Genomic DNA, 20,526 nt, shown 5'->3' with positions numbered 1-20,526 from the left:
ATTAGGTGATTTCATCACTGTGCAAACATCAGAGGGTACTTACATAACCCTAGATGGTAGAGCCTACTGCACACCTAGGCTATGTGGTATGGCCTATTGCTCCTAGATGGCAAACCTGCACAACATGTTACTGTACTGAATACTGTAGGCAATTGTAACAGTGGTATTTGTGTATCTAAACATGGAAAAGGTACAGTAAAAATATGATATTATAGTCTTCTGGGACTACCACGTACGTGCTGTCCATCACTGACCAAAACGCTGTCATGTGGTGCATGGCTGTACTTGACTATTTACATGGCAGTGAAAATCATTTGCTTCATTATACTTTTTAATTAATTTGTGAACTTTCAATATTGTTTTAGTTTTTTCTTAGTCCTGGGATAACTTTAACCCTGTCTACACTCCTGGAAAGGGGAAATAGTGGGACTAGGAAGAAGGATTCTGTCCCCTCTTGGTCAGGCTTCTGGTTGGCTCCTAAGTGGGACTATATTTTTCCTTCCACCTCATGCATACCCTTTTCCCCTGTGCAAACTCCTCCCTACTCCCTCCATATCAACTATTTTCATTACAGAACTCATGCCCTATTAGTCTGGTTTAGCTGGTCAATGGCGAGATTTTCCTACCTTCAAGACAGGATGTATTAGTGTTCATCAGATGGCACTTACCAACCTACAGATATGTGATAAATTTGTTTTAAAAAGACAATGTTGTGGGTTATTCATGCTATTAAAAACATTTTTTTTTCTTTCTAATTCTTAGCAACTGCTGGCATTAACAATAAAGTTTGCCTTTGGAATCCCTATGTGGTCTCTAAACCAGTTGGTGTCCTTTGGGGTCACTCAGCCAGCGTAATAGCTGTCCAATTCTTTGCTGAAAGAAAACAACTTTTCAGCTTCTCCAAAGATAAAGTAAGTAACAATGTACTTTTAATTTATTTAGTTCTGCCTCCGCATTTCCTATTCAGGACCCAGAAACTGGGTCCTGAATTTCTCTGACAGATGGTGTCAATTTTTAAAATATAGTGGCTAGCTACCATGTCTTTGCAAATCTATATTTGGAAAATGTGTTCATTGATGGTTACTTAACAATAGTGGTGGACAACTGGACAAAGTATTTCATTAAAATTTTGTTCAAATATAATGACTAGGCATAGCCAATTAGCTATCATTGCCTTCATACTGAAGAGTCTCAGTAAATTAGAAATTGAAATTAATCTAAAGAATATCAGGTACATTAAGAACACTTCAATCAAGTATATCAGTCCATTTCTAGTTTATGATATTGATGGACTATTTTAACTATGTTAGAAAATGTGGCACAGAGCCAGACAGTCCAGGTTGAATCTTGACCACATCATTTCTACTTATAGCCACTTAGGCAAATTTCTTAATCTCTAAGAATCTTGCTTTCTGCTCCTCAATAAAACTTCAATTTTATATAATGCCCAACTTAAAGATCCAGTTAACATATGATAGATTGCAAGGTACTTGGTTATGAAAAGAAGCATAAATGATGAGCTTATTGGGGATAGTCTCTGAGATTCTCTCAGTGAATCTGAATTTTTGTTCCATGCTAAAGTGTGTGTATAAATATATGTATGTGTTTGTGTGTGTATATATATATAAATTGCATAGAAATTCATCTTCAACTCCTTAGCCACACCCCACCTATAAGTCCTGCCAAACTTACTTATTTTACTGTATTACCTAGCATATAAATCTTCTCCCTTTCCCTTAAACGTCAACAATCAACTACCAATTCCTGTTGATTCTACCATCAAAATATGTTTATTAGTTTCACCTTTCCATCTCAAGTGCCACTGCTTTAATTCAAAATCTCATCTTTTTCTCCCAATATACTGCAAAGTTTTCCTAACATATCTCCCTACTTTCAGACTTGTCTGACTCTAATCTGTCCTCAATTCTGCTATTTAAGTAGTTTGCCAGAAAAATTCTTCAAGCCCTTATCTAAATATCAACTCTAAGATTATTAAACTTTTGTACAAAGCTCTCCTCCTGTCTACCAGCCCCACTTCATTTCCTTCTTTTCTCTTTCATTCATTTAATGCTCCAGCCTTATCAAACTATTGTTTGTTTCCCCCGTGCAGTTTCATGACGTTGCAACATGCTCTTCCTTCTGTCTTCCGTTCCCTCTTTTACATCAACTGGCAGATGTCTACTTATCCTCCAGGTTTTAGATTTTTCAGAGTCTCATGCAGACCAAAGTATTTCTCTCTGTGCACCTCTGCTGCACTTGTGCATGCCTCATTAGGGCATGTGTTTCACTGTACTGAAATTGTTACTTTGCTGCCTTAAGAACGGCCAGTATTTTTTCAGCTTGCATTCTTGGTATCTCTCACAGTGCTTGGCACCTTCTAATGTTTATTCAATAATTAATGGTTGACAACCTGAGAAATGACAACACATTACTCTGAATCTAAAGTACCAAAAAAACTCAGAATGACACTATTAGACATAAGTAATATTTATTTGTTTTAATCTTTGAGATCTTTTAGCACTTTGTTCTAACTTCCATTATTGAAATTAATACCATCTGGCTTGGATACTAGAGCATTGTATATGCATATTATATCTTTCACTAGATTTTGATTGTTTGAAGGCAAAGATTATTTGTTGAATTCATCTTTGTGTTTTCCAGGACCTAGCAAATATTAATGTATTAGACATATGTTAAATATAATATATGAAATAGTGTAACTATTAACTAAATGATAGAATTCATGAAGGTAGGGACTATATCTTTTTTGGATTATGCTATATACATACCACATCCTCAATAAGTCATAGTTAAATACAAAAAATCTTTGTCAAGCATAAATATGAAATAAATACCAGATATTTCATCATTATAGAGTTCCCTAGAAGGTTTTATAACTTTAAAAGCAAGTGAAAAAAATGTCTTTAGAATGAGAATTGATTGTATGCACCTATGATCAATGTTAAGACTACCTGGCCTCTTCCAAAAGCAGTTTTATCCTTCTATTTTTGTTTTCACTCCTAAACCATTATGTTATAATAAAGCTTGTCATGCTTTCTTTCATGTTAATCTAAATCTATATCACTTTGATAAATGCATGATAATCTCAGTCTTTATGTCTTTATAGCAAACAACAGGGCTTTCTCCTACCAGGGTAAGCCTCTGCTTTTTTGTTACAAAATTCTTTTGGATAAGAATTTGGGGCTCAGTTAGGGAACAGGAAAAATAAGAAAAACATCCTTTTTTTCAAAGAGCTTTTGATTGAAACATGTTTTAGCTAAATTAGAGGATTTTCAAACCAAAGTGATTCAGATCTAAACAATTTTCTCCAAAAATGATCTGAGACTTCAGTTCTTTTTTGGAAGACTGCTTTATTGTCACTTTCCAGTGATGATTAAACAGTAAGTTTATCCCTGCAGAATTTGGTATTATACTAAATAATAGTCCAATTGCATTTTGTTTTGGACTTCTAAACTGTTTGTCTTAAGATGGCAGTAACTGGTGGTAAGGACGTGCTGGGAGCCAGTAACTTCATTTGCAGAAGGAACCACCACAGAGGGTAAAAGGATTTTCAAAGCTTAGGGGGAATCTCTTTGCTGGGGGTGGACACTCCAACCAATGAACCTAATTCAGCTTTTCCGTTGCTCCTAACTATTCTGTCCTAGGCTACTAATCCTGATTTGGTCAGGAGAATTAGATCAGTTTGCAGCTTAATCCTTTGTTTGAGTTTCTGACTTTTCCCCCAGCCTGGATTTATACTGTAGAACTACAGTTAAGAAAAATATAATCAGGCTTTTGTGTTGGTGCCTACATCTTACCTGTTTGTCTTCTTTTCTCTTCTTCATACCATCCTCCCCCCCAATTTTCATCTATCTATCCAGAAACAAAATATTTTCATTTTATTTAAATGAATGATTAAATGGATTAATGCCCTCCCACAAAAATTACAAATGATGAGGAAGCACATAGTGCAAAAAGTGATTATTCCTTTTGCTGATTTCACCTTCAATTCAATTCCTTTCCCAAGAAATAACTATTATTAATACTTGATATCTATCTTCTCATATTTTATGTACTTAATATATTATGTATAATAATGTATTATATTAATATATGGTGTTATTATATGTTGTTAAATATATTATCCTATGTGTGTGTATAAATATAGGAAGTATTTATGATTCATTTTTATGTAAATGGCATCACACAAATCATATTTTTCTGCAATTTTGCTTTCCCTAAACAATATCTCTTGGAGAGCTTTCTATGTGAATATACACAGACCTATATATCTCTCTGTTTTTTTACTACATAATAATTTATGGTATGGATGACCATAATTTAATAATTTAATCACCTATTGATTAAAATATATTGTTTCCAATTTTTTACCTTTATCTTTATGAAACTAAGAAATGATTTTCTTTATGGCTCTGGATTTTGTATGTAGCTTAGGAATGCCTTCCACATCTCCTACTCATAAAATATTCTCCTTTATTTTCTGGTTATACTTTTTCTATTGTTGATATTTTTTTGCATTTAACTTTGCAGGATTTTTTGTGTAAAGTTTTCTTTCCCTACAAATGGATAGCCAAGATTATTTTTTTAATAATCTGTCTCTTCTTTTGGTTTGAAATTCCATTGTTATCATATCTGAATTACTATATATACATGAATTTGTTTCTATATGCTTTATTCTTTCTGTGAGTCTATTTTTCTTTTCTTACACTAACATACCACTGTTTAACCACCATAGCTTTATTATCTATTTTGATACCTCGTAGGGCAATTTCTACTTATTGTTTTTCTTTTCCCATTTTAACTATCCTCTGACATTTTTATCCTTCCTGGTAAATTTTAGGATCGATACTCCTGATTCATTAAAAGCCTTATTAGTATTAATTTCCTTGAATTTGATGATATTTGACAACTTGAAAATATTGAGAAAGAACACTGTATTTTTCCATTTATTCATTTGTCATTCACTTTTCTGAAAGATTGTTTCAGAATGTATGCATTAATTTATTTCCTATTACTCGTTCAGATTTTTCCTCCATATTATAGGAGGCATCCTTATTGTATTCACAACTTTAATGAGAGTGTTTCTAATGGGAGGTGCCCACTTTCTATATAACTCATACATTGGGTTTTTAGTTTTAAGTAACTTTTTTTCTAAAAGATTTTTTTTAACTATCTGATAATCTTGGATAGCCTCTTATTGCTTATTCGTTTGAGAGATTCTGACTTTCAGTTCTTTAAATTTATACCTAATTATTTTAAATTCATGTCTAATAATTCCAATATCCAGAGTCCATGGTGATCTAAATCTGATATTTGCTACTCTGCTGATTCTCTCCCTCATAGTGACTTGTTTCTTTTTATGTTTGGTTATCCTTCACTGTTGCCTCATCTTTTTGCTATTGCTAATCTGTAAGCATTCTGAGGAACTAAATTCAAAATGCTTTCCTCCAGAGAAGATTTGTGTTTGTTTCTGCAGGGTGGAATGTAGAAATCGACTGTGTTGAGGCTGCTGCACTCTCCGGTTTAACAGTCTCACTGCAATGCTAACACCTTACTGGGCCAAGGCTTAGGTTTCTGATTGTAGCTTTTTTCATTTATGCCTACTGTTCACCATCCCCATTTTAAGTTTGTTTCTTTTTCTCTCTTTTTTTTTTTTCAGACCCATGGAGGTTTTCCTCACTCTGCTGTCTTGCTGGCCCAGCAAGAAAACAGAAATTATATTTTATTCAGAGTTGCATTTCTTTGAAGCAGGAAGGCCCCCTACAAAAACCTAGTTTTTAATGATAATTGAGTCAGAGTTCCCCTGTTCTAGCTGTTTTTGGCGTATTTCTTTTAAAGTTGTTGTTATATAACTAAGTGAATAAATTTGTTTTAATGTAAAGTTAATTTACTTTATAAATTAGAAGAGGAACTGTGATCTTTGAAAGGTAAAGTTAGAAAAACTTTTTAAAGATGGAGAAAATTTCTGTTGTGATTTTTGTTATGTGAACAATGATAGTGGCAAAGAATCAATTTAATTGAAATTTTAAAATACTCCAGATGAACTTTTGTTCTGAAAAAAGAAATCACCTGAAATAAAATGTTGGTATTAGTTAAATTTACTGCCAAACTTGAACTGAGAAATCAATGAGATTTCTGCAGAACAATTCAGTATTAGGAATCCTTTTGCCTCTTTCAAGGTCAATGATAGAATACACAAACAGACACATAATAGAAATCCAAGTCTTACAGCTGTATGTCTTCTCTCATTTCTGTTGAAAAGAACTGAGAAAAAAAGAAGATAACAGTTATGGTAGCAATTTAAGGATGAATAGCAGAGGAGAAGATTTTAATTTCAGACTAATATTTTAAGTTTGATTTCAGTCTTGGGGAAAAATAGTAAATATATTTCTTAAAGAAAGAACTATTATATGACTTTATTATATACTTTAAGAAGTATTCAGTAGAATGCTTCTGCTAGCATATATCATGTCAAACAAAATTGCCTTTAAGCATTTACTGATTATGCTTTTGTGGATTATTGAAAGGCTTAAATTCTCAATAAATAGACTTGTTAATACATAAAAGTGTATTCAAGAGAGCCAATGCCCTCCGTTCCTGTTATCCTATTATCTGCAAGTAGGCTATCCATTTTTGTGGATTACTCCCGGAGAGCTGGGCTGCTGCACTGCTGTCCTCAAAATCCCCTAGCAATATACACACACACACTCTCTCTCTCTCTTTGTTTTCTTATTGTTATTTTACATCTATCTCCTACAGCATGGCAGGAGTTAGTAGTAAATGTTTGACGAAACCAAGCAAGTCTCCTTTAAATGCAGTCATCTGAGTTTGTTTTCTACTTCTCCCTCACTTTTATGTCATTATTAGGATATTATGAATCTTTTTTTCTAACTACTTTAAATTAAACTTGAACCTGTTGCCAGTATGCAAATTATGCTGATTTGGTTTTAAAAAGTGCACTGAAAACAGATTCTCTATCCGTCCATACATCTATTTATGCACCAACCTATCCATGAAGTTATCCATTTATAAATGTAATATTTGTAGTGCAAAAGAAAAGCTTTATTTATTATGGTTTTATTATGCCTATGTGATAACAGTGATACTGTCCATCTCTGGCAGGGAGCAGAGAATTCTTTAACAAAGCTAGACTGAAAACATGGCGATATCCTACATTTCTTTAATTTAATCCTCACAATACACTGTCTTGAATTTGTTTGAATTATTGTTATTTTAGAATATTTAGATAATGGATTGAGCAATTTGGCTACATTCTAGACAGAATTGTCAGAATTTCAGTGCTGGCGGGGTGCCTTTCGCAGAAAGGTGAGGAAATGGAGAGGTAAAAACACATACCTAAGCTGACAAACATGACCAGTATTAAAACTAGGATCCAGGGGTCTGTAGTCTTAATGCACTGTTTTCTGGATTTGTTGTATGTAAATAATATAGTGTTTGCTTATAATACTGCATTTTTAAAAAGTTGACAACTGAAACAAGGTGAAGATTATGCAGAAAAATGTCATCATCTTGCGATAAGCTAAATTTTGCTTTAATGTAAAATCATAGGCTTAAGGTACTTATTTCTGCTGATACAAAAATGAAGGTGAAACACAGAGCCCTCACATGTGTCCTTTCAAGAACAGGACTTAGTAAACCTGAGTTTGGGCAGATATCACAAATTCTCAGGTGTCATGATGTAAATAGATACGGCATAGTTTAAATGAAAATTTGTGGAAAATATGAATAAAAAGAACCAATTATTTGATTATAATTTTTAAGTTTGGAGTTTGTCAACTTTAGGATATCTGGAATAAAAATTTATGTTAAATATACTCCTTTCTGCACAGTGGCCTAATTCTACTTCAGAAGTTAACTTGAATATAAAAGAAGGTGAGAGGGCAAGATTCTCAAATAATGACTAGATATTTAAGTGACATTTTTGTCAAGGACTTGATTAATAAAACTGTATTAACGTGAGTTATTTTTATGATTAAAAGGATATAGTCTGATTAGGAAAGAAGGGGAATGTAGTTATCTGGCTTAAAGCCAAGCCATATGATATTACTAATTAAGCTGAGAGAAAGATTTTCTGTTCAAAGAGATTAGCATTGACCTTAAAACTAAATAGAGCAGTTAAGATATAATACAATGGAAATAACTGGGAGATTCAAAAAAGAAAATCACACAACTAATGTCTGAGCCCCATCCTCAGAGATTCTGATTTCATTGGCCTGGGAAAAAAGCTCAAACACCATAGGTGTTTCTAATGTCAAGTTTAAGAACCACTGGTAGGGAAAACCAAAAACATATGAGGGGGTTACATATCATCACCTAATTTCTAGGAGTATGCTGGAACACCATTTTCTGTACTGATGGCTGTATATCAACACTGTTGCTTGATCTCCAGCAGAGAGCAAAAGTAGAGAATTAAAGATGGATGGTGGATTCTAAGCAAAATTTATTAATACACACATTTTGATAAAAATATTTCTAGTTTTGATTTCTAATAGCAAGAAGTAACCTGTTGTAGACTAGAGAGGTTATGGCTCATTTGTTTGTAAATTTTCATATAATTTATGTGACTAAATGTCAATGAAATATTAAAGCCAATATAAATTACTTGAACAACACAAAGGAAAATAATTCTGGGGAAATTATAATTCATCGATACTGTTGAGTTGTTGTCAATCTATACTTACCTATACCCCATATAATTATTCTCACATGAGGTTAGTTTCTATTTCTTAGAAGGACTCTATACTAAATAAGACAGGATTTTGAATTTTGAGGACATGATTATCATTAGTATTATGAATGTTTGAAAATGACCTAGATGTGTCTAATCTTACAGCTATAACATTCAAAATTAGAACTTATCAATTCTATTTATTTTTAGAATACATTAAAATGTGTTAGTTCTTACAGACTTTATTTTTTTGAAGATAAGCATTTCCTCAAGAGCTGCCAGATGTTTAAATTAAAAATATTTTAGTCATGATTAAGAATCAGGATGAATTCTTTTTTTTAAAAATTTTATAATTGACAAGTAAAAATTGTACATACAGTAAATAACATGGCGTTTTGATACACATATATATTATGAAATGGCTAAATTAAGCTATTTAACATATGCATTGCCTCATATACATATCTCTTTTTTTTGCAGTGAGAACATTTAAGATCTACTCTCTTGGTGATTTTGAAGTATGTCATATATTATCATTAACTGTAGCCACCATGATGTACAATAGATCTTTTCATTCATTCCTCCTGTCTAACTAAAAATCTGTGTCTTTTGACCAATGTATCCCTAATCCCCTACTTCCTCAGCCTCCATTAACCACTATTCACTCTGTTTCTATATTGAGTTCAACTTTTTTTACACTACACATATAAGTCAAATCATGCAATATTTATCTTTCTATGCTTGGCTTATTTCACTTAACATAATGTCCTCCAGGTTCAACAGGATGAATTCTTTAATAAAAAGTTCTTGCAAAGAAAACACAATCTTCTCTATAAATATATTTTCTTTGGGTTAGAAGGATTGGTAATGCTATTTATCTGGTAGGGATTGACTAAGTCAGTACAAACTTGTGACAAAGGTTGGTAGGTGCCAAGGTTGCATCATGTATCAAGCATAATTATTTCAACCAGATATTTGAAAATGTCCCATAAAATTTCATCGTGGATTATATGAGATCTGCAACTGGGTCAATAACTGTGTAGAAGTGAGGCAGATTTTTTTTTGTGGAAGTGCTACATTCTTGCATCTATCCTACCTAATCTTTTCATTAATTACCTGGATAAGGACATAGTTATTAGGTGAGCTGTAATCTAATTCAAAAAATATTTATTGAATAACTACTGTGTCCTATGGGTTGTGTGGACCAATCAGGGAGAAATTGTCAATATAATTATTAATAAATTGGGATTCAAAATGATATCATCACATTGAAACTCTAGACCCAAACTAGGAAAATCCTAGTCTTGGCTTAAAAAATCATATCTCTGAAGAAAAGATCATAGACATCTGGGCTGATGATTTGTTCATGGGAATAAGATCTAGAGTTTTGTTTAATCAGGACCTCAAGGTAAGTGAAAAGCATGATGGAGGGTCTTAATCAGCTAATGCAAAAATAGGCTGCTTTAAAGAAATCATAGTACCTGTAATGATTAGAACACACTTGACATATTGGCTCAATTCTGAGTGCCTTGCTTAAAACAGATCCTTGAAGACCCTAAGATGCTCAGAGATAGTTACTTATATTAGTGTTGAAATAATTAATGTATAAGTATAATATTTAAAATATAATAACCAATAAGACTAAAAAATTAAAATGCTTAGCTTGAGAGGAATGGAAAGAGAACACAAGAAAAAATGTAAGTAATTTCTTTCAGGGGCAAGTCAATAGATATATTTATGAATAACATAGGCACTATTTATATATATGTATACACACACACACACACACACAAAATGAGATTATTTAATGTTATGGAGAAAACCTTAGCTCAGGAAACATTAAAGAGTAAAAGAAGGTTGTTTCCAAGGAGTGGAACTTGGGGTAGAGAGAGATATGGGTTGAGATTAAAAAAAAAAAGCCCTTCAGTGCTATTTGATTTTACACAATAGATGCGTCCTACTATGGTTTTTAAAAACAAATGAGGTCTGAGTGACTACCCTCTTCTAGAGAGAAAGTGGAAACAAAGACAAAGTGAGAGAGAATCAAGAGGCTATCATGGTAGATGGTAATGGGATCGGAAAACTGATAGTAAGATCGTGGAAGGAGCTGTGATCATTTATCCTGGAGAAAAGGGGTAAGAGGAGGCTTATGCAGATGTGGGAAGAGGGTAGAATAGAATCAAAAGGCAGAAGAGGATGTCTTTGGCTGAACATATTTATTAATAATAGTTATTGCAGAGATTCTTACCCTGCAGATTCTCAGGACCTGTTAATATGTATGTGAGGTATGTTTACCTATGTACCCAAAGAGGTTATATGGAAAATTGTGTGCATATATGGGTATATGCATCTGGGGAGGGAGGAGAGAACCATCATTTTCAACAGATTTTTTTTTCCAAAGGAGTATATGATTTAAAATAAGTTAAGAACTATGAGGTTACCTGCCTTGTGGGGTAAGAAGCATTCATTTAAACAGAAATTCATCATTTATAGACAATTTGAAATACTTCTCATAGTGGATAAGATAGACTAGTTTATTTGAAAGAACGGTTCTGCTTTTAGGTTCTAATATTTACATAATGAAAAAAATAATAAAATAAATTTAATAATAAAGAGCATTTATTGAATACATTACAGGCTGGTCATCAGTTAAGTGCTTTTCATGGACTCTAATTTAATTCTGATAGCACTGGATGAAGTAGATACTACATTAAACACTCAGAGAGAAAAAGAAACTTGCTGGCGGTCACCCTATTTGTAAGGGACAGAGCTGAGATTAGAGCCCAGGAAGTCTGACCCTACAACTTTCCTGCTAATTCGAATGGAAAAATAGGAAAACTAATTATGTAATTTCTATTGAATCTAAAACAACCTTTTTCTTGAGCAAGGATTCAGTGTTTGCCTTCTACTACTATCCATTGCTAAATGCATGTCGTTTATGTGTCTTGACTGTGTTTGAATAAGAATTTAATATCTATGTCTTATTTGAACTTGATTTCATTTAACACCACTTCTTTTATTTTTTGGTGAAATAAAATAACTGGCATTAAATGAAATCATATATATGTGTGTGCATATATATATATATATATATATATTTATAAAGAGAGAATTGTATTAGTTTTCTATTGCTAGTGTAACAAATGAGCACAGACAGCTTCTTGAAACAACACTGATTTATTTTGTGTTTCGTAGGTTAGAATTCCAACATGGGACTCACGGAGCTAAAATCAAGGTGTTGGCAGGGCTGTGTTTCTTTTTGGAGGCTTTGGGGCAGAATTCATTTCCTTGCCTTTTCTACCTTCCTTGAGTTACCCTCCCCTGACCCACCTTTTTCCATCTTCAAAGCCAGCAACACTAGAAAGAGTCCTCACATTGCATCACTCTGATCTAATTTTCTGTCTCTGTCTCGCTCTTCCACATTTAAAGCCCCTTGTTGTTACATTGGACTCACTCAAATAATCCAGGACAATCTCTCTACCTCAAAGTCCTTCATATCTGCAAAATATCACTTGCCACATAAGTAACGTATTCAGAGGTCCTAGGGATTAGGACACAATCATCTTTGTGGGAACATTATTCTGCCTACTGCAAGCATATACTAAATGCCAAGCCCTAAACCAGGGACTGAGATAAACCCCAATCCGTTTCCTAGAGGAGCTTACAATTTAGGAGATATTTAAACAGGTAACTGAATATACAAAATAATATATTCTATGTCAGAAGTGTGAACCAATCATAGTACTATGGAGGAAACAACTGTCTGCCTGGGGTTGAAGGTGAGCTGAGAAAAAATTGGCTAAAAACATAGAATTATCTTTGACATATTTATATGATTTTATTATGTTTTATCCAGGTGTTGAGACTCTGGGATATTCAATACCAGTTGTCCATCCAGAGGATAGCTTGTTCTTTCCCCAAAAGTCAGGACTTCAGATGTCTCTTCCACTTTGATGAAGCCCATGGACGACTTTTCATCTCATTTACTAACCAGCTAGCATTGTTGGCAATGAAAAGTGAAGCCAGCAAGAGGGTGAAAAGCCATGAGAAGGCAGTCACTTGTGTTCTTTACAATTCTATCCTGAAGCAGGTAATGATGCTTTCTTTTCCGTCACTCTCCTAAAACATTCCTATGTCCTCGTTTCCTTAATTCGATCTAAGGTAAAACTGAAGACAAATCTAGAAAAAACAAACGTGGGGAAGAAATGATTTAACAGCCATGCGCTTTTCTGCAATAACATATGTTCAGGTCGATTTGAAGAGTGTTTTTCTTTTTAACCAGTGACCACAGCAGCACTGATGGGGTTATAAGGAATTACAACATTGCAGCTAAAACAAACACAACATGTAATATAATTGAACTTATCTTTGTTACCCACTAGTCTTGAGCCAAAGGCAAGCAAACCTGGTTGTTCTCCTTTATGAATATCATCCTCCTGTACCTCTGTGGAAAGTTCTGAAATATGCATGAAGTGTAATTAGCAGAGATGCATTTTGCCAGCATATTTTACACCGATGGCTCACAGTGGCAGCCTGGAATGTATTCATAATAAAATGATTCAGTTAAGTGTGCTGCCACTTGGTATGCAGCACGAGTGTTGTTTGTCTCACCACCACTTTAATGATGCTCTGCAGCCTTTGCTTAGGGGACTGCTACCTGCATCGCAATGAAGAAGCAGGGCTCCCTTGGAGCAGAGATGCTGCACAGACCGCAGCCCTTCTTAGAGGGCAGGAAGATCCAGCCGGGGAGGCTGTAAGAGGCTCAGTGTGGGACTGAGGCTCAGGCCTGCGGGTATTGTGGAGGGAGCAGGCACCGTTGGAGGCTCGTCTGATGCAACGATCACCTCAGGCCTGATGGTAGCAGCACAGCAGGAGCCAAGCAGAAAGCAAGTCTCCAGCTTATGGCCAATTAAACAATAATTCCAACCCATTCTTTCTTTCCCCTTCTGCACTGGCGTAGAAATGAGTAGTTCAGAATTTGTACAAGGGGTGGAAAGCCCTCTGTTAGTAATGAGTAGTGTTTTATGTCACTACTTTAAACACCATTTTCTGGTTATTCTAGGAGATAAAATCCTTTAGAAAACAATGCATTTTAAATTCCATCTGCGGAGAAATGTTTTACTGAACTTTACGAAGGCAACCAGTTAATTCGGCTCCCTGGTGGCCACTGAGAGATGTGTTTGTTTCCAAGAGAACATTCTGCTAATTGAGATCTGCAAAGTTGAAAAGCTATGTTTCTGTGTGGATGTTAAGATCCTATGTTGCCTGGCCGTAACAGGAGCAATATTCCATGAGAAATTTAGAAAATGGGACACAAAGAGGATCTGAAATTTTCCATTTGAGACATAAATATTACCCACATTCCCATCAGCCAGTGATATCATATCATTTTAGAGTAATTAGTCAAAGCAAATCAAACAGTTTTGGGCAAGTATCAGGTGCCAGGAATGAAGAATTGACGATTAATAAACTATGGTTTCTTTCCCTTGTAGCTCAGAGAGATTCAGCTCTGTAAGGGCAGGTCCAGGTAGTGCGGATTGCTGGGCAGGTGCTCATTACACGATTGTGCATTGAAAGGGAGGCAGACGCATGTCTAACAAGGAAACGAGGGGATGCGGTAAAATGAAGTAGAGGTAAAAGTAAAGTGGTTTCTATGGAAAGTGATCAATTCTGCCTGGGCCTGGGGCAGGCTCGGAAAGCTAGAGTGGAAATCTATAAAAGGAGAAGGAAGGAGTTCCAGACAAAAGATACAACATGAACCTCTGCAAAGAAGCTTGAGCACTCATAGTTCATATTCGGGAAAGGGTTTAGGTAGGGCTAGTTTGGGAGTACTTAGCAATGTTGTGGGGGAGTTGAGGCAGTAAAGGGAGCTTAAAGTCAGACTGTGAAGGTCATTCATTGAATGTATCGTGGTCTGGTCTTGGAAAAATAAAGCATAGACTTGAGGTTAAAACAACAATTCTCATAGCATGATCTCAAACCCCTGGGGGACTCAGATCACCTCAGGGAATCAATGTGCCCAATTCAGGTCATGGTTACACTACAAGCCCAGACTTCACCACTATGCAATATATCCATGTAACAAAACTGTACTTATACTCCTTAAATTTATACAAATTTAAAAAACCTATTTTTATCATAGTATTAGTTTGTTGCTTGTTTTTTAAACTCTCATTCTCTCACAAGTGTACAGTGAAGTGTTCTGGAGGATACATGATATGTGATGAGATCTTTGCTCTGATAGCTAAGGGAATATGTGCTCTTGTATTCTTGTGCTTTAATAATTTCTGTTGAAATTTCTAATGTGATAAATATATATACATACATGTTTATGTATATATATTTGTATGTGTGTATATATGTGTGTGTTTATCTGTAACCCACATAAATGAAAGCTATTTAGATTCTTCACTAATTTTTAAGCATAGAAACAGATCTCAAGACCAAAACTTTTGAGAACTGCTCAGTTAAGGAGATGGGGGTTCAAACTGGGCAGAATACTTAACCTATCTGAGCTTCCGTTTACTGGGTTTTAAAAATGTGTGTGTCTGTGGGGGTATAGGAATAGTAATGGCAATGACACGTGCCTCTCTGGCATCGCCTTGCTCCGGGTGGCCTCTTCAAAGCCGTCCTCTTGCCTCCCACGCTGCCAGCTCTCCAGCTCACCATACCTCTTAGGATGAATTTTGCTGCTTTATGACACCTCTTTTTCTTATTACCTTCTTGAGATTCCTTAATCTTTATTTTAACCTTGTGTCATGTGATAACAAATGTTAGAAAGAATTAGAATGGGAGACGGGTACCCTGAATTGAGGCTGATCCCTGGCCCTGTTCCTCCTCAGGAATATGCCCAGAGGTGAAAAAGTACTTTATCCTCCTTCTTCTCTTCTTTGTCATTAAAGTTGCTTCTTGTAAATATTCAGTTGCAAGGCTCAGCTTTGGTCCTCTCAGCTCGCTGAAGTATCCAGGGCCATCTCCAGCCACACTTACCTCTCCTCTCTCTAAGCATTGGTCACATTTTTAGTCATCTTCCTAACGACCTAATTAAACTTAGTTTTCTCTTTTCGTATGCTTTTAGTGTAAGGGAAAGATCCTTGTCTTCCGCTTCTGTATTTCTTCACAGCTCCTAACACTGACTGTTCTGAGCACAAAATGGTTGCTCAACTGCTAGATTTGGTTGATTATTGCATTTTTCATCCCAAGTTTAATAGGAACCCATGGTTTTTTAGTCTACTGGCTCTTGCTCTTTGGCTATTTGGTTTAGTGTCTTTCTTGAAGACTTTCCCTTTGTCTGAACGTAATGGAAACCTTCCCTTCTATTGTTGTCATTTCAACATGTTGCCCACACTTCATTATTATTTCATTGTATTTGGACTTCAGTGGGGGCCTAACATAATTCCTATGTAAAGGCAGCTTAGCACATCACTGTGACTATTCTTTATCTTCTTACCTTGTAGTAGCCTTGTATCCTAATCTAAGGAAGTGCTGCTAACCCATGCAAAGTCTTTTAAAAGGAACCACATACTTTATTTCGCTTGGCAAATCTTGCCTTCACTGCTAGTAGCAGAACAAGTTGGGACTGGATGAGGGAGTCTCTGGAATGTATCATTTTGAAAGAATTAAAGTAACTCAATATCCTGGAGGTAATTCTAATGAGCCATCTTTGCACTGAGTTTTTAAATGAAGCTTTTCTTAAAAAAAACCCATGAATGTTAGAAAACTTTAAAACATATATTTCTAGATATCACATAAACTGAAAAAGATAAAATTTTTGTATTGTCACTGTGATTTTCATCCTAATGATATAGGTTTATGGAATTTTGTAAAATAGATAATGTTTCAGTTTGTCTTACATCTTGGACACATTATGGTCAAGCTAGACATTTAGGTATCATCAAATTTAACAGACTAATATTTACTATTTTTGTTATTGAAATAACTTTTTTTGTAACTACATGCAAAAAATTGCATACTTATTGTAAGAAATTAGAACAATGCAATAAAGCTCAAATAAGGAACTAAATAATGCTGAAATGTCAACATCTTCTAAACATTTCTCTGTGCATAGGCTATTTTACATAAATGTGGCTCTGTAACCTACTTTTTAATTCAATAATGTATTGGAATATATTTCCTTGCACGTAAATGTAGATCGAATTTATCATTTTTAAAAGGCAGCACAGTATCCCATTTTATGTTTGTATCATAATTTGCTGATCCATATCCCTTGGTGGAGACTTTGTTATTATGAATATTTTTGTGTGCATAAATACATGCACACTTATGACTTTAATCTCCTTACGGTAAATTTTTAGGAATGGATTTCTGGGTTAAAGGAGTGTGTATCATATAATTTGATAAGCAAATTTCCTCTCAGTATCTTACCATTTTATTCCACCTCTAACAGTGAACATATCAATCACATACATGGTTACATAAAGAGATTTATCATTCAGTGGCTGTCTGGCTTCCTGTAGCAGGACTCCTGAGATCTTTGTGGGTTCTCATAATCAAGAGGTATGTTAGATTTGCAAATTTGAAGACTGACCCTTATTCACTGTATCCACAGTGGTACAGTTTCTTGAGGATCGATTCTCACACTATTACAGAAAATGTAAGACCAAATCATTCATGAAAAATACAGGCTGGCCCTGATTCCATGCCTTAGCTCCTATATAGCACTTCTAGATCCACCCTGGCCCAGAAGGGAACCACTGCCATGGAGGGAAGGACCCAGTCCTGGCAGGATTCACCACCTGCTGACTAAAGAGCCCTTGTGTTTGAATAAACATCAGAGGTAGCCAGGCAGCAGTCACCAGAGGCTTTGGGTGAGACTGGGCTGGCTTCAAGTGTGCCTTTGTGCAGTCTCAGCTGTGGTGGCCATAAGGGAGTGCCCATGTCACTTCCTCCTTGCTCCCCTTAACTCCATCAGCCCATAACATAGAGTGAGGAAAGAGAGTGAGAGACTTTGCCTGGTAATCCAAGGAATCCTTCCATATCTTACCTGAGTCCACCAAGGTGGTACCACCAGGAGACTGGAAAGCCTAGAAGAAATGGCTGCATTCCTAGACACAACCTATTAAGATTGAGCCAGAAAGAAATCCAAAACCTGAATAAACCAATAACGAGTAACATGATAGAAGCAGTAATAAAAAGCCTCCTATCAAAGAAAAGCCCAGGGCCCAACAGCTTCACTGCTGAATTTTTCCAAGCATTCAAAGACCTAACACCAATCCTACTTAAATTATTCCAATAAAACAAGGATAAGGGAATACTCCAAACTCATTCTACAATGTCTGTTTCACCCTGATATCAAAACCAGACAAAGACATAACAAACTAAGAAATCTGTAGGCTAATATCTTTGATGAGCATAGATGCAAAAATCCTCAACAAAATACGAGCAAACTGAATTAAGTAATACCTTAAAAGGATTATTCATCATAAGCAAGTGGGATTCATCCTAGGAATTTCAGGATGATTCAAAATATGTAAATCAATCAATGTGATACATCATATCAATACAACAAAGGACAAAAACCATATGATCATTTCAATTGATATTAAAAAGCATTTGATAAAATTCAACATCCCTTCATGATAAAAACTCTCAAAAAACTGGGTACTGAAGGAACATTCCTCAACATGACATAAGCCATATATGACAGACCCACAGCAAGTATCATACTGAATGTGGAAAAACTGAAAGCCTTTCCTCTGAGATCTGTAATAAGACAAGGATGCCCACTTTCATAATTGTTATTCAACATAGTACTAGAATTTCTAGCTAGAGCAATCAGACAAGATAAGAAATAAATGGCATCCAAATTGGAAAGTAAGAAGTCAAATTATCCTTGCAGATGATATGATTTTATATCTAGAGAAACCTAAAGACTCCACAGAAAACTATTAGAACAAATAAACAAATTCAGTAAAGTTGCAGGATACAAAATCAACATATGAAAATCAGTAGCACTTCTATATGCCAACAGCAAGCAATCTGTAAAAGAAATAAAGAATGTAATCCCATTTACAATAGCTTTGAATAAAATAAAATACCCTGGAATAAACTTAACCAAAGAAGCAGAAGTTCTCTATAATGAAAATTATAAAACTCTCGTAAAGAAAATTAAAAAGGACACAAAAAAATCAAAAAATATTTCATGCTCATGGATTGAAAGAATCAATATTGTTAAAATACCCTTACTCCCCAAAGCGATCTACAGATTTGTTGCAATCTCTGTCAAAATTCCAATGACATTCTTCACAGAAATGGAAAAAATTATTCTAAAATTCATATGAAACTACAAAAGACCTGGAATAGCCAAAGCCATCCTCAGCCAAAAGAACAAACCTGTAGGAATCACATTACCTGTTTTCAGACTATACTACAGAGCTGTAGTAACCAAAACAGCATGGTATTGGCATAAAAACAAACACATAGACCAGTGGAACAGAATAGAGAACCCAGAAATAAATCCTCACATCTATAATGAACTTATCTTTGACATAGTTGCCAAGTACATGCTTTGGGGAAAGGACAGTCTCTTCAAAAATGGGTGCTGGGCAAACTGAATATCCATACACAGAAGAATGAAATTAGAACCTTATCTCTTGCCATATGCAAATATCAAATCAAAATAGATTAGAGACTTAACTATAAGAACTGAAACCATGAAACTACTAAAAGAAAACATTTGGGAAATGCTTAAGGACATTTGCCTGGACAAGGATTTTTTGAGTAATACTCTCAAGGCACAGGCAACCTAAGCAAAATTGGACAAATGGGATTTCATCAAGCTAAAAAGCTTCTGCACAGCAAAGAAAGCAATCAACAAAGAAGAGACAACCCACAGAATGGGAGAAAATATTTGTAAACTACCCATCTGACAAGGTAATTAATAACTAGAATGTATAAGGAGCTCCAACTACTCAATAGGAAAAGAATCAAATAATCTGGTTAAAAAATGGGCAAAAGATCTGGTTAGACATTTCTTAAAAGAAAACATACAAATGGCCAACAGGTAGAAGAAAAAATGCTCAACATCATTAGGCATCAGAGAAATTCAAATCAAAACTCCAATGAGATATAGTCTTACCCCTATCAAAGTATAGGCAATAATGAATGTTAGTGAGGATGAGGAAAAAGGGGAACCCTTGTACAATGTTGGTGGGAACATAAATTAGTGCAACCACTATGGAGAACAGTGTGGAGGTCCTCAAAAAACTATTAATAAAAATAAAACTATGCCGGGTGCAGCGGCTCACGCCTGTAATCTTGGCACTCTGGGAGGCCGAGGTGGGTGGTCTCGAGCTCAGGAGTTCGAGACCAGCCTGAGCAGGAGCGAGATCCCATCTCTACTAAAAATAGAAAGAAATTATCTGGCCAACTAAAATATATATATGGAAAAAATTAGCCGGGCATGGTGGCGCATGCCTGTAGTCCCAGCTACTCGGGAGGCTGAGGCAGTAGGATCGTTTAAGCCCAGGAGTTTGAGGTTGCTGTGAGCAAGGCTGACGCCACGGCACTCACTCTAGCCCGGGCAACAAAGTGAGGCTCTCTCTCAAAATAAATAAATAAATAAATAAAAATAAATAAATAAATAAAACTACCATATGACCCAGCAATCCCACTGCTAGGTATATATTCAAGAGAAAAAAAATCAGTACATTGAAAGATATCTGCACTCCCATATTTATTGCAGCACTATTCACAATAGCCAAGATTTGGATTCAACCTAAGTTTTCATGAATGGATGAATGGCACATATACACAATAGAATATCATTCAGCCATCACAAAAATGAAATCCTGTCA

The 20,526-nt window shown here is 35.2% G+C and overlaps 1 protein-coding gene across 1 annotated transcript in view; it reads left to right on the top strand.

Moving 5' to 3' along the window:
* The window catches only part of WDR49 (WD repeat domain 49), a 141,403-nt gene that overhangs the window by 38,631 nt on the left and 82,246 nt on the right, over window positions 1-20,526 (top strand). Inside the window, exons 7-8 of the mRNA XM_045556608.1 lie at window positions 763-911; window positions 12,567-12,800. Coding sequence (XP_045412564.1) covers window positions 763-911; window positions 12,567-12,800 — 383 coding nt within the window. The remainder of the gene's footprint in view (window positions 1-762; window positions 912-12,566; window positions 12,801-20,526) is intronic.

This window comes from Lemur catta, chromosome 1, assembly GCF_020740605.2.
Source record: "Lemur catta isolate mLemCat1 chromosome 1, mLemCat1.pri, whole genome shotgun sequence".
Taxonomy (NCBI): domain Eukaryota; kingdom Metazoa; phylum Chordata; class Mammalia; order Primates; family Lemuridae; genus Lemur; species Lemur catta.
This window is presented reverse-complemented; position numbering and strand designations above follow the sequence as displayed.